We start from the raw sequence: 22,770 nt of genomic DNA, 5'->3' as shown, positions 1-22,770 counted from the left end.
ACGAGCTACTCGAGCTCCTTGAGCTCCTCTGAGCTACACGAGCTCCCCGCTTGAGCTACACGAGCGCCCCTGCTGAGCTACTTCTCTTGTTCTTCATAAGGCTCTTATTTATACTAGAACCAAGCTTCTTCTTTGCCTATTGTGAATAGGAAGACTTACAAAACTTGTCCAACTTAACATTATTTGTATTTCCTTTTCTCTTGATTTCCTTTCTTGGATTTCCTTTCCTGTATCTCTTCTAGCATCTTCTAGAAGGAGATAACTTGCTCCTCAAGTTAGTTGGAATTATCCAACATTCTCCCCCTTAATTCCAACTTGAATTCCGGGAAGCTTGATTCTCGCCAATGCCTTAGTAAGTGTGTCCGCCTTCTGCTCCACACCTTGAACATTCTCAACTTCAACATTTGTTGAGATACGATCTCTTGCTCCTCCTTAGCTTTGTAGATCTTCAAATTTGACATCTTCAAATTTGACTGCATCTTAGTATCCACATGCATTCCTTGAGCATCTCCCTCTTGTTCTGCTCCTTGAATTACTTCTTGTACTAGTGCTTGTACTACTTCAACGATTCCTTGAACACAACCTTCTTGTTCTGCTCCTTGAATCACGTCTTGTACTACTTCATGTAATACTTCATGTATTACTTTAGCGAGAAGTATTTCTTGAGCACAAACCTCTTGTTCAACTCCTTGAATAACTTCCTGTAGTACTCTCTGTACTACTTCAACGACTAGTACAGAATACCCAAATATCATAACCCGACTTGGTTTGATATTCTCTAGACCCCGACTTGGTTCTAGCATCATTAGAACCCGACTTGGTTCCAATATTGACCAATCATCTTCCTTCTTGAGATGCGGCCTCGTGATCACACTTCTTGACCAATCATCTACCATCTTGAGATGTGGCCTCATGATCTTCTTAGCTTTTAGTAAGCTTGAATGACGTTCGGCTTCTCCCCACATATCATTCAGAATCTTCATTAGGTGCCTAGAGACTCCTCCTCTATGAAACCTCGAATCTTCATTAGATGCTTAGAGACTCCTCCTCTATGCAATATCAAATCTTCATTAAATGCCTAGAGACTCCTCCTCTATGCAATATCGATTCTTCATTAAATGCCTAGAGACTCCTCCTCTATGCAATATCGAATCTTCATTAGACGCCTAGAGACTCCTCCTCTATGCGTAATCGATTGAACTCCATAAGATCTCCTCCTCTATCGGTGCGAAAGGTTTTGATAGATAAGCCGGCTTGCTTCTCTACACACTCTTTTAAACCTTTTGTACCGATCGAAAACTTCAATCGATATGTCAACAAGGAACCACCTGTTCTTGTTGATTGATTCAACATCTTGGCTCGTCTCTCACTTTCATCATAAGTTTTCTGGAACAATCCGGAAACTGTCTCGGACTTCATAATATAGTCTTCAAGGTATTGCGGCTGATTCACTTGTCGACCCGACCTTGTCAGCTGTGGTACTCCTTGAACTACTTCACCAACCTCATCCTCGTGGTTGTCTTGAGTGATATCCTCCATGACATCATCTTCTTCATGTCCTTCTCCAGCATCTTCTCCGTGAATTAACTCTAAACTTATATGACCTAACCGAGCATGCCATGTCCTTGTAGATTCATTAGCAATTCATTCAGTCAGTCCTTCAGCGAGTCCTTCAACGAGTCCTTTAGAAAGTCCTTCAGCACGTCCCTCAGCAAGTCCTTCAGCTTGCAAACATGTTGGCTTACTTATCTCCAAATAACTTGATGCTGACCAGCCTTGTCGCATCACTTTGGATAAATTCTTCTTCTACTTTTGGTTGTGATCACCGGTTACTCCTCCTTGAGCTTGCAAGATGGACCTTCCTTATCCCATGCCTCTGCCGGAACTGTCACCTCCAAAGCTTCATCTACCATAACCAACGTAGTTATAGCTTCCTCTGTTATAACGTCTTCTTGTTATAACCGCCTCAGTTTCCTGCTCGAAACTTCCCGTAGCCTCCACGCTTAGGGTTTGAGGTCCTTGGTCTTCACTTTGGGTTTCTTCCCAACACGTTCTTCATACTCCAGTAACCTCCCAACAATGTCTTCAAACCCCATCCGCTTTAGGTCAAGAACTTGCTCCAAGGATGCTACAATATGAATGATCTTGGTTCGTGGTTGTGGATTCTCGTCTGCCATACTTGCTTACGAGTCACATACCACCGGTCTTGTCTAGAGTCTTCACACTAAGCTCTGACACACCACAGATCTTGTCCAGAGTCTTCAAACTAAGTTCTGAACTTGTACAGAGTCTTCAAACTAAGCTCTGCCATACCACAAGTTTCGTCCAGAGTCTTCAAACCAGAAGCTCTGATACCAAATAAAGTTCAGAGCCGACTTGCTCTGATACCAATTCAAATCAAGATCACCTTATCTTGACTGCTCTGATGCCCAATTCAAATCAGGAACACGTTATCCTGACTAAGTTACTGAATGATTCAGAAAGTGATTCAGCAACACGAGAACAAGAGATTAAAGAACAACTTTTCTTTATTGATTTAGAAACTTCACAAAACTAAATCTCTCTCTTTTGTCCTCTCTGAGATCTTATGGAACAACTCTCCATAGCCTCTCATATATAGAACTTATCTACCCCTAAGTCTATATGAGTCTCTTTCTCTAGACTCTCATGAGATCTGTCTCAACACCTCCACGTGTCTCAACTCTCATCTTCGGATGCTGGAGCTCCTCTGGTAGCAGAACTCCCCCCGAGCTGTTCTGAGCTCACCCCGAGCTATTCGAGCTCCCCTGGGCTATTCGAGCTCCCCGAGCTACTCTAAGCTCCTTGAGCTTTCTCTCAAGCTCTCTCTCTCTTCTTCTTCACGAGCTCTCCTCTTGAGCTGCCTTCACGAGCTCCCTCTGAGCTGCTCTCACGAGCTCTCCTCTGAGCTACCTCTGAGCTACCCTCTGAGCTACTTCGGCTATACGAGCTACTCGAGCTCCTTGAGCTCCTCTGAGCTACACGAGCTCCCCGCTTGAGCTACACGAGCTCCCCTGCTGAGCTACTTCTCTTGTTCTTCATAAGGCTCTTATTTATACTAGAACCAAGCTTCTTCTTTGCCTATTGTGAATAGGAAGACTTACAAAACTTGTCCAACTTGACAATATTTGTATTTCCTTTTCTCTTGATTTCCTTTCTTGGATTTCCTTTCCTGTATCTCTTCTAGCATCTTCTAGAAGGAGATTACTTGCTCCTCAAGTTAGTTGGAATTATCCAACAGTTCTAAAATTTTGGCGAATAAAAATCTTAATCATAAGTGGTTTCATCACAAGAAGAAAAGCCGAATTCCATTTTTGACAAAAACAAAACCAAGATCGTGAAATCGGGTGAAAAGAAGAGAAGAATGAGAGGAAAGAAGAAGGGGATTGGGTTTGTGTTTTAATCGGGTCAAATGCAGGTTTTCTTTGGTTATAAACGGTTTAGTAAACTTAAACCGACAAAACCCAGACATGTGCGTTAATAGATCTCGAAGTATTAATTCAAGGAGATTTTTTAGCTATTGAACTTATATTTCGGAGAAAAATACGTAGAAAACATTTTTTCCAGAGAAATATGGACCGGAATTAAAGTTTGGATTCTATCTAGTATATTGCGATACTTCTCATAGAAAATATACTGGTTTTCCGCAAAATAGTCATCTTGCTTCCCTACAAATACCTATTTCTATAAACCCATTAGACAAATGCTATTTTCAAATTTTTTGGGCTAAAAAATGTCCATAACTACAATAATCCCAAAATTTTATTTATACATATATTTTCAAGTCACTTTCAATTTGTAGACAAATTTAGATTTTGAAATTATAGTAGTACTAAACCATGAGCCCACCCGGCCACTATATGATGACCCCTCTTCCACGTGACATTTTTCTGTACCACAACAAAAGCTTCTCTTGTGGATGAATGTGACTGACTAATTATCCTTCTTTCTATCTTTTTCTCATTAAATTATAAATTTTTGCTGCATATATGTAGAAATTATCTCTTGGAGTTAAAAGTAGGTAGCTTAGCTAGTCTTCAAGTCATGACATTAGCATATATACACCAAAATACATCCAATCCATTCACAAACATATGATTAGGTGCATGTAACTTTATTCACTCGAAAAACATACAATTCACGAGGGAAAAATTATAACAATGGCAAAATGATAATTAGTACAGAAAGAAAAAAATTAACATGGAAAAAAGCTAAAGATGACATTGTTTTTGTTGTAGTTTTGCGATATATATCACTTAGATGCAGCAGTTTCATAGTCAATAACGGTTTGAAAAGCTCCAGCTAGAGCCAAAACTTTGTTTTTCCTCGGGTTCTCTTGCATCTTACTTGCTATTACATCGTTGTAAGCTGATGGAGATTCCTTCTTCCCTTTCACTACTTCTTTCTTCTTTCCCTCTCCTGATTCTTCTTCTTTAACCTTCTCCTTCTCCTCATCCTTAACCTTTTCTTTCTCCTTCTCCTCTTCTACCTTCTCCTTTCCATCTTCTTTAACCTTTTCCTTCTCCTCCTCTTTCACTTTCTCCTTCTCCTCTTCTTCTTCTTTTTCTTGTGTAGTTTCTTCAACACTTTCAACATTTTTGCTTTCAATATCAACCTTCTCCGGTGTCTCATTCTCATCGATCTTCTTCTTAACGTCTTCCTCTTCTTCACCCTTGTTATCTTGGTTATTGTCTTGCTCTTTAGTTTCCTCTATTTTCTCTTCGATTTCTTCTTCATTATTGATCATTTTTTCTTCTAGTTCTTTGATGACAGCATTGCAATCTTTCCCAATAGGAGAAGCAACCGGTGTTGGTTCACCACTCTTAGTCTTCTCTTCAACGGATTCATTGGCTTGCACAACCGTTTCTTGCACCTCTTTATCTTGTTTTTCATCTTTTGGTTCTTCTATATTATGATCAGCAACTTGCACATGGTCACTCTCAACCTTCAGAATCTCCTCTTGATGATCCTCCTGAGCAGACGACATAGAAGCAGAATCCAAGGCATTAATCTCTTTATCAGATGCTTTCTTATTTGTAACATTTTCAGAACCTTCCCTTTTGCTTTTCGAAGAAGTGCTGCTACTGCTCAAACCGCTCTTCTTTGGCGCCACAGGAGGCGATTTCACAGTAGTACCTCCTCTTGGAACGCCTCTGCTTCCATGGAAAGACGAAGAGCGTTGAGCTGTAACAGGCTTCTCTCTAGGAAACGCTGGTCTATCTCGTGAGCGAGAAGGAGATACGTTGAGGGATTTTTGGATACGCGGAGAAGCAGAAGTAGAAGGAGAAGTCAAAGAAGAAGGAGGTCGATCAAAGGATCTTCTACGAAGAAGCTTCTGGTTATCATCAAGACTACTGTTGTTCTTCTTCAATAACTTGACCGGGTCGGGTCTCGAACTGATTGTTGGTTTCAAATAGTTTGGCAAAGGCTTCTCCGGTTTCTGATCAGACCCATCTTCTGATGACCCCGTGGACGAAGGTAGCTTTGGTTTTCTACCGAGAGATTTGGTTCTGGTTAGGTTTTGGTTGTCCGTTTTTGCTTTTGTCGTGCTTGATGTCGTTGCCATTACCTCAAAGAATATGGATCAAAAGGAAGAAAGAACAAAAAAAAAATTCTTTTTTTTTAAAGGAAAAGAAAGAGAAACGTGTATATCAAGGAAACGAAAAAAATCTCCTTGGAAGAAAATTAGGGTTTTCTATAAAATGAGAATCGATTACTTATGTGATTGTAAAACGGAGCTTAAATCTCGCAATTTCTTGGGTGGTAATGGTGGTGGAGGCCATCAATCTCCTAACAAATTTAAAATCAAAAACTAAATTAACATTATAAAACGATTCCGGTCGTTATGGAAAACCGTTGACCTTTTGTTTGAGCCGTTTCTATTTATATACAAAAAGACACCAACTGTGTTTTCTCTCTCTTTTTGGTTTTGGACCGTTTCAATGTCAGTAATAAGATAATTGTCCCCACGTCATTAGCATGATTAAATAAACACCACGTAATTGCGACTTACGAGTTAAACTAAATCACCAGAAATAGAAATTAAACTAATTTAAGACGAATAATATAAAGAAAGAGATTGGGCTTGCTCAACTCTGATGGAGCCCATTTGTGAACTGTTCCACCATTATTCTACATGCCATCCACTCATCCCAATTCCTTGCTCATTCACTCTCTCCTTTTCAATCATTTTCTTCTTGTCGACATATAACTTTTCAATCACTTAAATTAATGAAAAATAAAGTTTAAGCAAAAACTATAGATTCTATGTTAAATCTCATGCCACACGGCGATAGTTGATTACTTGATTGTGCTGAAAAGGATGGCGACGGTTGATTCAACTCGTTTGAGTTTAATGATGAAAAATCTAATTATATGCAACAAAACAACATCACCAAAAATTATGTTATGACTTATGAATGGCTACAATTTTATTGTCGAAGCTTTTAGCTAAGAAAAATTATGTAGCTACTAATAGTCTTTTTTTTTTGTGTGCGCGCGCATGTCTAAAGGTTTAAATTTGTGGCAGTGTGATGTGATGAAACAAGGGAAGGTGGTACATGGCAACAGCAAGCCAAACGAAAGGGACCAAATGTGTTTGGCTTGCTGTTGCCATGTACCACCTTCCCTTGTTTCATCTTTTAATATGTTTGTGCATTTTTCTTCTTCTTAATTGGTCCGGATACCTTTAACTAAAGTATTAATAATTGAGTTGTAGTGATGTGTGTAGACTTCATCTTTTAATATGTTTTAGTACAATGAGGTAATGGGCCAAATTGAAAATAAAGGCTAAGAGTCTAAGACCAACTAAATTTCGGTGACAAAGTTAAAAACCCAACTCAACTAAAAACCATTTGACTTGTAGTGATGTGTCAGACTTTATTTTCCTACTCTGATGGGTAAAGTACTATGTCATAGACAGTACATTATAGTACTTGTACACATCAATATCGTGCAATCACCAATCATAACATTCTCTCTTTCATGAAAATGGTGCGATAAGTAAAAGATTGCATTTTATCAAAAAAAGAAGAAGTAAAAGATTGCTGAATTTGAGGTTATGCTTCCACAGCATGATTTGTGTTAGGTTGCATAAAATGGTTTTTGTAGTTCCTTAAGTGTTTGATCCGTTTCATCAAATGAATTATTGAAACTCTTGCATTTTTCAGGAACGCACAAACTTGTACACGCCATGTTTACTAGCTGTTGGGAGCTGTGAGTTTGTTGATATAAATAAAAGCATTTTTTGGATCAAGAGCTGTTTATGCGAATTTTAGATTCAGATTATGATCGCTTAAAAAATGTTAGAGATTTAGGTTTGGATTATAGTTCTTATACTCAAAAAAAAAAAGTAGTTCTTATACTCTATCTATGATGTTTTGGAGAATTTTGTTTTGTTTCATTTTAAGTGATGTTTTTAACTTTTTAAGCAAAAATTAAATACATTAATTTTTTTATTAATTATATTTTAGATCATATATTCTAATTGGTTGAATTCATTTTACTTAATGATGTTTTTATGTAAAAGAGGTGTATTAAATGAAAATTATGTGTTTTTTTAATTTATGTGTATAAACTGTAAGCATCAATTAAAATGATTCAGAGGAAGTACTAAATATATATTTTTATTACAAAAGTCAAAAAAGAAATATCAACAATATCAAACGTCAACAATAGACGCTACACGCGAAGAATATTACGAGTAATATATAATTTGTGTGGAGCCCACCGTCACTATGCATGCATAGTAATTTACTTTTTTCTGCCTATATAAACGAACGAATTCGTTCGTTGTAAATCACAATTCATACTTCAACAATAAAAAGTTATAAGAAATCTCTCTCCTCCTCTCATCTCTTTATTTTCAGTATCCCGATCCTTCTGCGGGTATAAATTCTTTCTCCATTATTTATATTTATATACACCATAAAATAAAGTAATTATTATAACAATTTTGTATTTTTGTTATTATTGATTCTCCTTTGTCACGAAATAGCAGTGCTTTAGCAAAAAATATTTTACAAATATTTACCAAAGAAATATATAACTAAGTATATATGGTACATAACTCTTAAAGAAAAATTCTCTTTTATAATTCTAATAAATAAAAAATAGTTAAAAAGTGCATTCAAAGTAACATATGAATATGACTAATGACTATATAACTCGATAGATAGAGTTCGTGGGAAACATCTCTTCACATGCAGTTGTATTATATTAAATTATTAATTCTGTATCAAAAGAGTGGCATATGACCCCATGGAATTGTTTCGTAACGTATCTTTACAAAATCAAACTATATTGTTTGTAGCGAAACCATGTTTTTTTTGTTAACCCTACCAACATTTATATATATTAATTTTGTATGATTATGTGTTGCTTGCTTGCATGCTTCTCTCGATGTTAGGTACGAGACTACGAGAGAACAATAGAAAAGTATAATATATAATTTCATAAATGTATGTGCAAATGCAACACATACAGATAGAAAAAAGACGTATGACGTAGAAAAGCAGCTTTAAGATGATTCCAAAAATTGTTTCTTCAAGTTGACATTTTTGCAGATAAGTGTTAACCCTATCACGACGTCTGGTCGTGATGGTGCGTGGTCCTCACGCTCTCTTAATCTCCTGTGTTTTCTGAACGTAGTAGGCCCATTTTGCTTTGACTTGGGCCCATTTAACCCTCTCCTCATCTTTCAATCTTCCAACGAATAAGTTTTTTTGTTTAATAAAGTTTATTTAGAAGCAATGACTTTTGATGTCTTTACTTAGTACTTTATTCTGTTTTTTGAAGTTTAATATTATAATTGGTTTCGTTTCTATCATGGACGTGTTATTTGTTTCTTCTCTTCACGTCGTCTTTCCTTTAATAGTTACATATTATTTAAGTTATATAAGAAATATGGACTCCTTTTAGCATTGAGACCAAATAAATATTATTTGATTATTATTACCTCAACAATAAAATTTGTCAAGTTTTTTGGTTGAGAATGACGTTTTTATAACAAGAAGACGAAAAAACGTTTGTCCATATTACACTCTTCTTATCATCTTTCTAATTTATCGTATTTTCATACAATTTTGCTTTTAATACATATATATATATATATATTTTTTTTTAAAAACCTTTTATTTTAAATATAACCTAATTTATATTCAAACTTATATAAGTTTCTTAAAATTTGTTTTAATATGTATTAAAAAATGGTACATTTCGATATCATTTCACGCGTATTAATCAGTGTTTACAAGAATTTTTTTACTAAAATCGTTGCTAGTTAACGGTTTCTTAAATATTTATATTAATAATTAATAATATCAGTACGATTAATTATCTAATCTAATATTTCCCCATCTATTTGAAATTAATATTGTTTCCTTAAACTCCCTTTTTAACTTTTTCACGTAGTTAAAAAAGAAATAGAAATTAGTAATATAAATTAAAACATATATCATTTCGTGTTTACGAGACCCTAATCAGCAACGGTGTCGTTTCAAAAACCCTCTCATGTCCTTCCGTACTAAATATCTAAACCGTTAATCTCAGGCTTCACGCAACGAAACCCAAAATCAACGGATCAGATCACTCCGACTTCTGTTTCGCCTTTGCTACGCCACTTCTTCTTCTTCTCCGATTATAAATTAAAATCTCTCACAAAATTACTAATTCCGAATATTTCTTCTTCTTCTTCCTCTTCATCGCATCTCTCTCACTCCACGTTTTCTTCGGTGAAGAGATAGCCTCCGGGAAAAGTTATCATCGCCGGAAATTTCAGATTTTTTCTCTCCCGCCTCTGCTTTCCTTGTTTCGCTACGGTAATTTACGAGAACGAACAAAAAAAACCCATAAATCTTTTTTTCTATTGTTGATTTTGCTCTTGGGTTGAATTTTTCGTTGATTAATAACGTAAATTCGATGAAAAGTTTCTTCCTTTGGATTGAATTTTTCGTGTGGTTCTTCTGATTTCTTGAATTTGATTTAGAGAGAGAGTTTATATCTTTTGGTTAAGAGTTTTGTGTACGTTTTTAAATTCATGGAGAAGCTTGAATTACGGAGAAACTAAGTCGTATTAATGGAAAGTCCGTGTTAATCGAATGATTCTTCTTTTGGATGGTTGGTCTTCTCTTTAGCTTTCCTTTTTTCTCTCTTTTGGTTTCTTTAACAATCACTCAGTTTTGCTTTTTGAATCCTCTTGTGATGTTTATATGTTCTTCTCGTAAGCTTTCTCTGATCTTGTTTATGTTCTAAAATTTCTAAAGACTGAATTTTTAATGGTAAAAGATTCTGCTTTGATGCTAATCTGAAATTGAACTTTGTTTCTCTATTGCAGACTTGCAGTGTATAAGGGTGTGTGTTATGTATGGATGGATTAAAGGGTAAAAGAACATTTAGACCGATTATGCAGCGGAAAGCTAGTGGTCTTGTTTTACATGAGAATATGAAGAAGAAAGATGATAAGAGTCTTGTTCCTATTTGCAGTCGAATTGGTTGTAGTTCTAGGATTAGTTCTACTAAGGGAGCTTTGATTGATCACAAAGCAAAATCTACTGTGTCTTCGTTTCGATCTTTTTCAAATGGAAAGGAATCCGTTGGGAGTTCTTCTCGAAGTATGAGTGGATTTGGTGGTACAAAAAAGGCTTCCAAAGTTGGTTGTAGGAGACAACTCTCGTCTCTTTTGGATATGGATTCTTCAGAGAGTAGCAGTGTTAATGAAGAGTCACCCACGAGTGAGCGTGTCCTTCCACGTGGAAAGACCAAAGAAAGCACTATGGTTAATGTCTCTGGAGAAGTTGTGACAGAGGCAGGAAGCTCGAGTAGAGGAACCCGCAGAAGCATTCATCAGAGACCTGATTTGGTCACCCGAGAGGCTCGTATGGGTAACAGTGAGCAAAATGCAAGAGCTAGTGTGAACAAGAATGGATTGAAAGACTTGAGGAGCAAATCTGGTTCTGATGTTCTTCCATCTAATTCAAATCCGATAAGAAAAAGTAACATATTTAGAAAGAAAAATTCTGATGGAGAAAGCAGCTCTTCGAATAGAGGGAATAAGACGGAAGGATCAGTGATTGGGGGAAGGAATTTAAGTTCCCCTCAGGGCAATGGCATCACCATATCTGAATCTAGGAGGAACAGAAATATACCAAATGTTAGGGACAACAGTGTTGTTTCAAGTAGTACTAGGAGATCAACTGGTAATTATGGTAGAACAGGACGTGCTGGAGCGGTTGCAACTCTACAAGCACCTCGGCCTGCAACACTAGCTGATCTCAATCCTTCTAGATCTGCAGAAGTTTCGCGTAGTCCTTTAAATAGTTACAGTAGGCCAATCAGTAGTAATGGCAGATTACGTAGCCTGATGATGCCTGGTAGCCCCTCAGAAGGCGGCCTTTCTCACTCTTTGATGAACCGTGATGGTTTCAGACGGTATAACATGAATGGAGTTGCAGAGGTAGTCATCATAACCTTTGTTGTGTGTAATGGTGTTCCAGCGTCTTGATAACACAACTCAAATACTTTTTTCACAATGTTGCAGGTATTGTTGGCGCTGGAAAGGATTGAACAAGACGAAGAGCTTACATACGAGGTGATTCTATCATCTTGGACACTTTGAAATGCAAAGTTTTTGTCTGACTTCAGAGTATTATTGTGATACTTCTTCTGCTTTTTTATTTCCCTTGCAGCAATTGGCTGTTTTAGAGACCAATCTGTTCTTAAATGGTATGAGCAGCTTCCACGATCAGCATAGAGATATGAGGCTTGACATTGATAACATGTCGTATGAGGTTAGTCTTATCTTTTGTGTATTTTGGTTGATGACAGTCAAAGATGACACTCAATTTTTAGCTTATTCGGATGTGAAAACTGAAATTCTTAAAATCATGCAGGAATTATTAGCATTGGAAGAGAAAATGGGTACAGTGAGCACTGCTCTAAGCGAAGAAGCGCTTCTGAAAAGCCTGAAGTCAAGTATTTACCGTCCAAATGATGAATCCGACGACATTTGCCTAAACAAAGATGATGATGTAAAGTGCAGCATTTGCCAGGTATTAATTCTCTCTGATCCCTGAGTCTACTTTCAATAGAAGGTATTAGAAAAACTCAACCAAAGAGGGTTTTGTTATATATGTAGGAAGAGTATGTTGATGGAGATGAAGTAGGAACTTTGCCTTGCCAACATAAATACCACGTGAGCTGCGCGCAACAATGGCTTCGAATGAAGAATTGGTGTCCTATTTGCAAAACCTCTGCAGAATCTCAACCACAGCCATTTTCATGATGATGGGATTTGCAGAGACATCACCAAAGTGTTTGTCTCTCTACTTCCACCACATTGCTCTCTTTTATTTGTACATAAAAGGTTTCTTTTTTACTTACACACAATTGGGAACAAAATAGAAAATAAGATCAGGTGGACAAATTCCTTTCTTTCACCTGTATAAAGATTTAACATTTCAGTTGAAATTACGAACCAATATTTGGTTTAATTCCATATGTAGTTATATACTGTTATTGCACTCTTCATGTTCTTCCGCATACGGCTCCGGTTAAAAGCAAATAAAGAATTAGCCCTTGTTCATAGACATGTCAATTAGGCCAAAGTCCGCGAGCTAATCTGGTCCAATCCTAAAAAATAACGGGTTCAGATTTAAAAATATATATCCAAAAAAATTGGATCTTTCGGAGGAAAGGGTTTTTACTTTTTAGGGTTCAGCTCGGCCGGGTTCGGACCGTCCCGAAAAAACCCTTAAAAACATATTTTGACTTTTTTTGTTAACATTTGCGTTTAATTGAGAGATTTGTTTAAGAATTGTTTTTAATAGAGTTGAAAACCCTACACCTAGTTTTCTAATTGTCTTACTACAAATCTAAAGCAAATCTTGGCTCTACTACCAGTTTGAAGTCTTCTGATTTTATATTTTATTTGGTGTGAGTTTAAACAATATTTTTGGATTATTTATTCGATTTAAAAAATTTATTTTAAAATAATTTGGCTTTAGTGGTTATTTAAATTTCGATTGACTCGTTTCATACATCGATTTTGTTTTCAAGAGATAATACTAACTCGTTTCATACATAGATTTTGTTTTCAAGAGATAATACTAAGTTATTTTTTTTCTCGAAAGATAAGCCCAAAAAAACCCGGAAAACCCAATAGCCCTGTTAGGACCGGACCGAGCTTTAAAATATAGGATCGAAACTTTTACTGACCGGACCGATCTCAAATATATGGAGGTTTTGCGGACTTCGGATCAGACCGGGCTAGCCAAATTGACATGCCTATTGTTCCTAGCAACCACAATATGTCAATATTCAATAACTTTGTCATAGGCCCAAAAGCCCTTGTTTATACTAATTCCATGTTTTTTTTTTTGGTCAAACTATTTCATGTTCTATATATATATGATAGGAGAAGCAAATGTTTTTTTTTCTCTAATGTGTTGTATGGAGAAAAGATTTTAAAGGAAATAAGGGATCCTCAAAAAACGAAAAATGTCATTTAATCGTCCAACTTTCAAATTGTGGTCATTTTATACATGAACTTCATAGTAAGCCATTTTAAACATTAACTAAACGTTGACTGCCGTATTAAACATGAGACTGCGTTGACCTTGCCAATATAGACATAACGCTAAAATCCGATAACGGAACCACTAACAACCGTTAACTATTCTGTTAGTCAAATCGCCAACTTTCAAATTTAGGTCGTTTTAAATATGAACTTCGTATGAGGCCATTTTAATCATCAACTAAACGTTGACCCGGCCAAAAAAGACATAACGTTAAAATTTGCTAACATAACCAATAACAACAGTTATCTATCGTTAACTAAGACAAAAAAGACACAATACAAAGAACCAAGGCACAAACCAAGCGCCAAAGACACAAAGACATTAGTAACCAAAAATGAGAAATTTGTTCTTAGTTACTAGTGTGCAGACGAATGGTGAGATCAAGAGAGGTGAACGAAAGACATTAGACAATGATAAGAAAATTGAGAGTACAGAAAACATTTTTTGTTGTACATAACATATGTATGCACATGGTACATAACATACGCTCATCTCTCTTGATCTAATTTTCTTATCATTGTCTAATGTCTTACGTTCACCTCTCTTGATCTCACTATTCGTCTACACACTAGTAACCAAGAATAAATTTCTCATTTTTGGTTATTAGTGTCTTTGGTGTTTGGTTTGTGTTTTGGTTCTTTGTATTGCATTTTCTTTTGTCTTAGTTTTGTTGTTCATTAACGATAGATAACAGTTGTAGTTAGTGGTTAATTAGGTTAGCAGATTTTAACGTCATGTCTTTTTTGGCCGGGTCTACGCTTAGTTGATGATTAAAATGACCTCATACGAAATTCATATTTAAAATGGCCTAAATTTTAAAGTTGGCAATTTGACTAACATAATAGTTAACGGCTGTTAGTGGTTTCGTTATCGGATTTTAACGTCATGTCTATATTGGCCAGGTCAATGCAGTCTCATATTTAATACGGTAGTTAATGTTTAAAATGGCCTATTATGAAGTTTATGTATAAAATAACCACAATTTGAAAGTTTGACGATTAAATGATATTTTTTCCTCCTCAAAAAAGCTAAATCTTCTCTTCTCTTTTCTCTCATCTAATCTAATGTCTACTCTTCTTCAAACATTCGTTTTAGAAGCATCTCACTGTGATTTTTTTTTTTGCAATAAAGTTTTACATTTCAAAAAGAAAAAAAAAATTGTTCAAAGAAGACAAACACGCTCAGACAATTTGGCACGAAAAATTCGTATCGAACTGTTTCATATCTATTTTGTAAACAATATTCTTCAAAATTGGTTTTTCTGAATCTAAATAAAATCTGATGACAAGAAAAAGAAAGACAAACACGCTATCTGTGATAGATTGACATAAACTGCCATTCACTAATCTAATGTTTAATTATTTGTGTCTATAATCATATCAACAGTATTAAATAAATAAAAAACGTGAGATTTATTATAAAAGAAAATTATTGACTACTACTGTACATCGAAATAAGTAAATTATGTTATCCAACACGAACATGATCATTTGTCAAAATATTATGTTAATTTTAAAATATGATGGATTGATACTGAAAGTGGGACTAATGGGGGCGGGATGGGTCATTCAGGTTCAAGATACAATTCTTTTTTTTTTTTTTTTTTTTTTGAACACCGGTTCAAGATACAATTCACTAAACATTTTAATGTGACTTCAAGAAAATTTTCGAAACAATTCATGATCTCAATGCTCCATGAAGAACATTTCTAATTTGGGAAATGCGATGTGTCATGCATAATCATTCTAGTATTCCCATTTTATATCATATCCAACAAATTTAGGTCCTATCAACTCGCGTCCAGAAGAGTGACCAGCTTTTGTACCAAAACTACATGATTTTGAGTCCAAAACATTAAAGCTCATCAGTACTACTAACAAATAGTTCATGTATGTAAACTGAAGTAGCAATTCTAAAAATATATTTCATTGCTCGTAAGACTCGTAGTATGAATTTTGTCTTCTCGTTTGTAAACATTTCTCTACTAAATTGGTTGGTTATGGATGAAAGTATATATTGTAACCAGATATACGAATCACACTTCATATTACTGAATATATAGTACATCAAATTAATATTCCGAATGGAGATATGCGAGGTGGACAAATTAGGGTGCGGATGGACGGAACGGAATAATATTAAAGTTCAAATCCGCTCCGACCCGCGTGTTTTTTTTTATGGATTATGTAAGTAACTCTGTGAAATATTTGATGTATTAAACTTAGGCTCTGAATAGAGACAGTGTGCAATGAGGAAGAAATTTCTATAAATTTGATACTACATTTCCCCCCGCTCTAGCTACCATCTTCATTGGGTGCCTTTTTTTTACATCCTTCATTTGGTTCCTTGAAATGCAATAGACTACAACATTTTCAAAAAGGAAAAATAGATATCAAAGTAATCACATTCTATCAAATAAAATGGATTCTGTAGTAATATTGAATAAGAAAAAAGAAGTCATGTATGACAATCATATATCATAATGTGTATGAAATTTTCATTTTGGTCATATATATACAAGCATTTACACAAATGTTCATGGTATAGATTAGACAGCTAAACATTCATATGTAGTATTGATAGCGGTTTTAAACGTATAAATAAAATGGAAGTTATTGAATAATGTTTTAGTAATGACATGTCCAATCGTCAATCAGTCCATGCAGTAAGAAGGCAGAATGAGATGTGATGTCTCCTAAACTAGTTTTTTCAAAGTATAGCCTATGTACTAGCCTAGCCTAGCACTATCTTCTTATGGACGACGACATAACACGTCGACAATATATCAAGAGCTACCACAAATCCATGACTCTCACTAATTAATGCCATTGAAAGTTTTCATATAACAGCAACGTACGAATACTTGTCATCGACGCTCACTCGTACACACACATATATATATATATATAAAGAGTTATTGTGTGTGTCGATGATATTAAAGCTCAGGCCACGTGAGCATAGCTCCTAGGGCGTGGGAAGTATTTCTCAAAGCAATGTCTCTTTATACACGTTTCAAACTCTCATTGGTTCAACGAGAAGCTGACAATGCTTTGTTCACGTGATACACTGTGGTGAGTGTGGTCTATATGGCTTTCGTTTATGTGTATGTTTTTGACAAGCCTTGTCAATCATGAGTTCGAGTTCGACTATGGGATTACAAATCATATGGAGGTGTAGCTGGTTAAACCAATACGGTATAATCATGACATGCAATTCGATGTTTTCATTGTAGGGATACAAAGCAGGACCTACTATTGATATTATTATTATTATTATTATTTTTTTTTTTTTTTTATGATAATGAACCTACAGTGTTCGTTTTTTTTTTTTTGTTTTGGTTTTAATGAACCTACTGTTGTTATATCTCTTTCAATGTTTTCCGACAAAAATCTCTTTCAATACACATACTCAGAAGTGAGAACATATATAAAAATGCATGTATACATGGGATACGTATAATTAAATTGCAAAATACCATACAAGATGATACATCAGTACATGTTAGTATTTCTAATTTTCTTAGATCCCAATGATAATAAACATGGTTGGTTTACATAACATTATGAATTTATGATTCTTTTAAAATTTGCAAACATTAAAGTATTAAAAAAATACAAATTAAAATTTATAATCTTTCAGGAACAAAATATCATATAGAGCCTAAAAGGTTTTGCTAAAAAAAAAAAGAGCCTAAAAGGTCAGAAAAGTGTTGAAAGTGTAAGAAAACCCTAATGGTAGATGTTTATAGGTGATAGAGCGTCGAAAGGACATTACGGAAAAACTTTCACAACATATTGGAGACCAACTATAAGTTAAGAACTCTTTAGTATGAACAACAACAAATTTAAAGAGCATTAGAGCAGCAGCCACTCATTAATGATGTTGCTTGATCACCTGCTAATCTCTAACTTTTATGATAGACTAGGTGAGTTGTATTATCTTTCCTTTTTCATTCATTCTAAAAACTTGTAAATTTTTGAAACTATTTTCATATGAAACTATTAAATTTTTCTCCCTCCGTTTCATATTAAGTGTCGTTTTAGTATTTGAATTTTGTTTTAAAATAAATGTCGTTTTGTGTTTTCAATGCAGATTTTTGGTCTAATTTCCAGTTTGGTCCCTACTAATTAAATGTATTGACCAATAAAAAATAATAAAATATATAGATAATTGATAAAACAGAACATTTAATTGTTTTCTTAATATGTGTGCAAAAACCTTAAACGACACTTATTATGAAACAGAGGAAGTATATCATTATAAATAATAAATTTCGTAAAATTCACAAGTCCAAATTATAGATGAAAATAGAGTTCTTAAGTTTTAAAGAGAAATAAGCGAATTAGAAAAAGTTCTTTGCACAAAAAAATAATAATAATAAAGAAATAAAAAAAAAGTTCATCAATAAGAGATACGTGCTTATCATCATGTTGTTAATATTGCGATTCATAGAACGATTTTTGTTTTTTTTTGCTTGTGCGCTTTAGATTGAGGTAAATCAATATCACGAGTTTTCTCTTTTACCAAAATAATTTGAACCAGACTACAACCAGGAAGAAGAATAATATTATTCATGGGTTGTGTTTCTATTAAACCTTCTGCTAACTTTGTCTCTAAACCCAAAAACGCTTCATGTACGAGCCAATTCATGAAACTACTATTTGCCACGTAGAACCTACAATCATTCACTTTGTTCAATTTAACTACAACAAATATACACACAATTTTGCATTTTGTATGGATAAAGTGTAAGAACAAAATTGAATGACGTTGTGTGGTACCATTTATTTTGTTCATGTTTTCTTTTTTTCTTTGTGCATTTTGCTCAGTTAAGTGTCATAACAATATTAATGTTAGTAAAAACAATGTAGATATAAACGTTTATAATAACCTTACAAACTCCGATCCTTGATAAACTTACCTACTATTTGGTGCATATAAAGCTAGCTATGGAGGTGATGGAGTCTAAAAACTATTTTTAGCTTTGAGAATGATGGCTTATGAAGAGTCGATGCTTTAAAATGATAGAGGAGAAGTTTAGGGGTCAATGATAATCTGAAATCTAAGTGGTAAAAGTCACTAATTAATGGAAGGTAAAACTTAACTTTAGGTTTTTAGCCTTATATTCTATTTGGACATGTAGTACTCTCTTAGGTGCTGATGTGTCACTCATATGGGAGAGTTAGCCAACTTTCATATATATGATTTTTCTTTGATGTTCTGAATTTGAGATAAATTACGTCACCAATTTGTGAGTAACACTAGGATCGGAAAAAATTAATCACTAAATTTGGCTTTAGAATAAAATAGAAAACAATTTGGGATCCACTGAGCCAAGAGAATATCTTTGATCAATTACAACCAGTCATCATAGAATCGAATCATGCTAAGGAAGAGAACAATTAATGTTGAGATTGAGTTCTCCCTAATTCATGTTCCTTCTTAATCTCAACTTTCATCAAACCACAATTACGTAACACAACTTCCAACGTCCACAACAAATAAAACATGCACATGCAACTAAAAACAAAACCCAACAAACTCTAAATTATAAAACAACCGAACAACACACACAAAAGACACAAAAGAAGAATCAATGGGAGTCTCGGACATGGAAGTAATTAGGGTTCTTGACGACGATATCGTACATGTAAACGGAGTTGAATTTGGTGAAATCTCTAGGGAGAGAAATGAGATCAATGGAGGAGCGTTTGTGGAATTGGAGGAGATCTGTGTCGCCGCCAAAGTACCTCTCCCATCCAAGACTCTGGAGGATCTGCTCGAGCGTCGAGTAAGATGAGACAACTTCTCCTGTCGGTAAATAGACCATCACTTTCCTTCGGCTGTGTGTGTCGGATCCTGACTGGTTAGGGTTCTCCACAAGTCTTATCACTCCGTTCTTAAACACCCACACGCCTGACATGATCTTCTTCTTCCTCTCCTTAGTTTTGTTTTGTTGAGAGAGATATAGAGAGTATATATGGAATGATTTGGTGTTTTTGAGAAGAGACTTGTGTGTGGAACTGATATTATATAGAAGAGGGTCTGACCACATCACGACAAATAAATATCCTTTTGACGTGACAAATAGAATTTATTTTAAAATATAACCAGCAATGATTTTTTTGGGACCATTGGTGAAATAACTAAAAGATGAATAAAATTAGTGAAGTAACGTGTTGATTCGTGAATGGTCTTGTGTTGTTGGAGTGTCGGAAAATATAGCTGCATATAATTGATAATTGATATCATAATTTAGTGTTGATTTGATATAAAACAATTAAATCGACGTTTGGTCACATGTTTCATGAAAAATTGCTTGTTATTTGCCTAAGTTAATTCATCATCAATAGGTTATAGAAAATGAAAAATGCATTAGTTTATGAAAAACATAGGACAAACCGTTAAATAGGTGAATATATTACTAGATCATTTTAGTTCATTAAATTAGTTTCAAATAGAATAACATGTCAAGTCTAGATATTGTGGCTTGGTGAAGGTTGTTTCTATGTCGCTCACGGCCTGGATAAATTAGATATGATAGGTTAATCTACTTTCACTATTTAAAAAGATTTGGAATACCATCTCACATTCCTCAATCTTTAAAATAATACTAGTATTTTATGCGTTTTGCAAGAATTTGTTCGAATTCTGATTTTGGTTTCTAGGAATCTTTAAAGATTTTAAGCACTAGAATAAATCTTATGGTAGGTATTTTTTATTCTATTATTCGATAGACCATTTGTCTAAGGGATAATTTATTTCTCTCAAATGTTTTCATGGAGTAATGTATGTTAAGTTTTGGTAGCGCCAAATGTTGTCTTTTGTTCTTCGGTAGTATTAATAGAACACAAGAAATGCTTCATCTAATCCGTACGATCAATATTAGAAAATTAAATTAGCTCATGTCTTGTACTCAATGGTTTGTCCTAATGTCGATTCCAACTCAAAATTTTGTGTGTAAGTTTTAGATCAAAAAGGATCACTAAAGAGCTAGTTCTAGAGAATTAACTAAATTATCCAATTTGGTTGGAACATTTCACGCATGTGGTAAACACATTATGAAGACATAGAAACTAGGAGCAGTAACAATATGAAAAAAAACATAAAATAAGTCCAATGACCATAAAATTTATATGATCACAATCGTCCATATTACTACCCCAAAAAGACAAAAAGCTTTCTCATATACCATTAATTATTTCACCTTTATATTTCCTCCTTCTTTCCTTAGGTTTCATCCAAAATTTTGAGCTTCCTTTCATATATTTTTGAATCAATCTCTTCATATACATATAGTTTGATATAATCTTCTGATCCTACTAAAATAAAACTAAATTTTTGCATATGTCATGATTTTAAATTTTAAAACTAAATAAATACAATTGAGAATGTATATACTATATATATATATATATATATGACTTTAGGTCAGATAGAAAAGGTTTTTGTCAGGTAAGGCGGGAATGCATAATTCTGTATGAAAATTGATGTAATACTTTTCTCAATTAAATATCGAACCACAATTTGCAATTGATCAACTCACTAGGAAAACACGCAAAAGCTTAATCTAGGCTAATAAAATGATTGGGTTTTGTAAACTTGACTAACGAAGTAAATAACAATTGAACAATGCAAAACAAGACAAATGAAAGTAAAATACAAAAGACTAACAAGTTTCCAAAGTAAACAAAGCGAGAAAAATAACAAGCTACTAAGCGATAACTAAAAGCGAATTTTCGGGTTAAAGAGAATTGATTAGGAATGATAAAGAAGTAGATTATGGAGCTTCAAACAACTTCTAATAAGCAATGATCCCTATGCCATATAACACTAAGCAACACTAACACATTTCCATGACATTAGTCCATTTATTAATCAATTAATCATCAACTTCTTCCAAAAGCAATCAATTGACTAACAAGCATTATAAACAAGTCTATCTAGCCACTTAACACCCTAGTCAATAATTTCCAAAGGTAAGGAATGTAAAGCACTTAAAGTTTTTGGTTAAGGAATTTCATCGAACACCTTCCGGGCAAGAAATTCCTAAAGTCTAAATCAACATGATCAAGGCTAATCTAGCTTTATAAACAACCAATAAGTAAGGATCTTAAGTAATCTAGCCCTAAACTCCATAACCCAACAACTAAATCATCCTAATCTACCTTAACCCAAGAACTCTAAATGACTACTCACTCATGATCATGATTACACAAAGCAATAGATTTGATCTTTGTGAAATCATAATTAGAGAAGGTAGATAAGAGATTAAAAGAGAAATTTGGATTCAAAACTCAACAAAACCAAAGATTCATACAAAAACTTAGAAATAAACCTTAAGAGAAGTTTTTTGATCTCTAAACAAAGCATCCCCTTGTGAAATTAGGTTAAAAGTATTTATAGGAGAAGAGAAACAAATCGGGTCAACCCGGAACAAACCGGGTTTTGACCGGTTGCAAATTGGATCAAGCCAAAAGAGAGACGACTTCGTTGTGATTTTGACCGAAGCTTGAAACCGGAGAGAAACTTTGGGGGCGTTGTGGCCGAAGGCGATGGGCGTAGAGAAGCTGCGGTAGCCTCTAGACCGAAGGATTTGACCGAAGGCAGTTCTGCTCATCGAGTCGTCTTGGCGTCTACGGTTGGCTCGTGACCGAAGGATGAAACCATAGGGATCCTACGGTTATGTTATGGCCGAAGCTTGAGACCGTAGAGCCTTCTGTTCTTGCTTCACCATTTCTTCTCCATTTTGCTCCAAATAATGATTCAAAGTGCTCCAAAACTTGAATTTCCACTCCAAGAACCTAAAGTCAAAGATTTTGATACAAATGCAATGTAAACAACCTAAATGTCATGAAAATGCCAGAATTTAAAGGTAAAGCAAGGCCCAAAAAACCATTAAAATCACAAGATATCAAAAATAATGAAATGTTATTTTATTCTATATTTCTATGTACCGTTATGACATGAGAATCTATCAAGCAAACAAAGAATAAAACATTATTTCCTTCTATGAAACAATTAAATAAACTTTCTTTTTGTCGAAAATTGTATTTGCGATGGAAAATCTTTCGCCTGATCCATGGCTATATTTCGCATGTATCTTATAGTTCATTCAAATTGGTTCAACCGAAACTTCGAACGAATCAACAAAAACTTAACTCCCCCCCAATGTTTT

At 34.6% G+C, this 22,770-nt stretch overlaps 4 protein-coding genes across 6 annotated transcripts; 2 read left to right on the top strand and 2 right to left on the bottom strand.

The window, feature by feature from the left end:
• Window positions 1-4,101: 4,101 nt before the first annotated feature.
• LOC9310298 (ABC transporter F family member 4) lies at window positions 4,102-5,788 on the bottom strand. The gene has a single exon (XM_002872086.2). It carries the CDS (start codon window positions 5,582-5,584, stop codon window positions 4,271-4,273), a length of 1,314 nt encoding a protein of 437 aa, XP_002872132.1. The 5' UTR covers window positions 5,585-5,788; the 3' UTR covers window positions 4,102-4,270.
• On the top strand, window positions 5,697-6,343 carry LOC9310297. Its single transcript, XM_021020497.1, has one exon. The coding sequence runs from the start codon at window positions 5,721-5,723 to the stop codon at window positions 5,832-5,834; it is 114 nt and encodes a 37-aa protein (XP_020876156.1). The 5' UTR covers window positions 5,697-5,720; the 3' UTR covers window positions 5,835-6,343.
• A 3,104-nt stretch (window positions 6,344-9,447) lies between these two features.
• On the top strand, window positions 9,448-12,555 carry LOC9308201 (probable E3 ubiquitin-protein ligase HIP1). Of its 3 annotated transcripts, none has more exons than XM_021022985.1 (6): window positions 9,448-9,836; window positions 10,360-11,470; window positions 11,555-11,605; window positions 11,703-11,804; window positions 11,907-12,065; window positions 12,152-12,555. In XM_021022985.1, the coding sequence occupies exons 2-6, from the start codon at window positions 10,382-10,384 to the stop codon at window positions 12,296-12,298; spliced, it is 1,548 nt and encodes a 515-aa protein (XP_020878644.1). In that variant the 5' UTR covers window positions 9,448-9,836; window positions 10,360-10,381; the 3' UTR covers window positions 12,299-12,555. The 3 variants fall into 3 exon arrangements, with proteins under 3 accessions (XP_020878644.1, XP_020878643.1, XP_020878645.1); XM_021022984.1 differs by having other exon boundaries at window positions 10,352-11,470; XM_021022986.1 differs by lacking the exon at window positions 9,448-9,836 and adding an exon at window positions 9,881-10,134.
• Window positions 12,556-18,894: 6,339 nt separating this feature from the next.
• On the bottom strand, window positions 18,895-20,111 carry LOC9308200 (flowering-promoting factor 1). Its single transcript, XM_021022949.1, has one exon. It carries the CDS (start codon window positions 19,645-19,647, stop codon window positions 19,186-19,188), a length of 462 nt encoding a protein of 153 aa, XP_020878608.1. The 5' UTR covers window positions 19,648-20,111; the 3' UTR covers window positions 18,895-19,185.
• Window positions 20,112-22,770: the final 2,659 nt, after the last annotated feature.

Source organism: Arabidopsis lyrata (genome assembly GCF_000004255.2).
Source record: "Arabidopsis lyrata subsp. lyrata unplaced genomic scaffold ARALYscaffold_6, whole genome shotgun sequence".
Taxonomy (NCBI): Eukaryota; Viridiplantae; Streptophyta; class Magnoliopsida; order Brassicales; family Brassicaceae; genus Arabidopsis; species Arabidopsis lyrata.
This window is presented reverse-complemented; position numbering and strand designations above follow the sequence as displayed.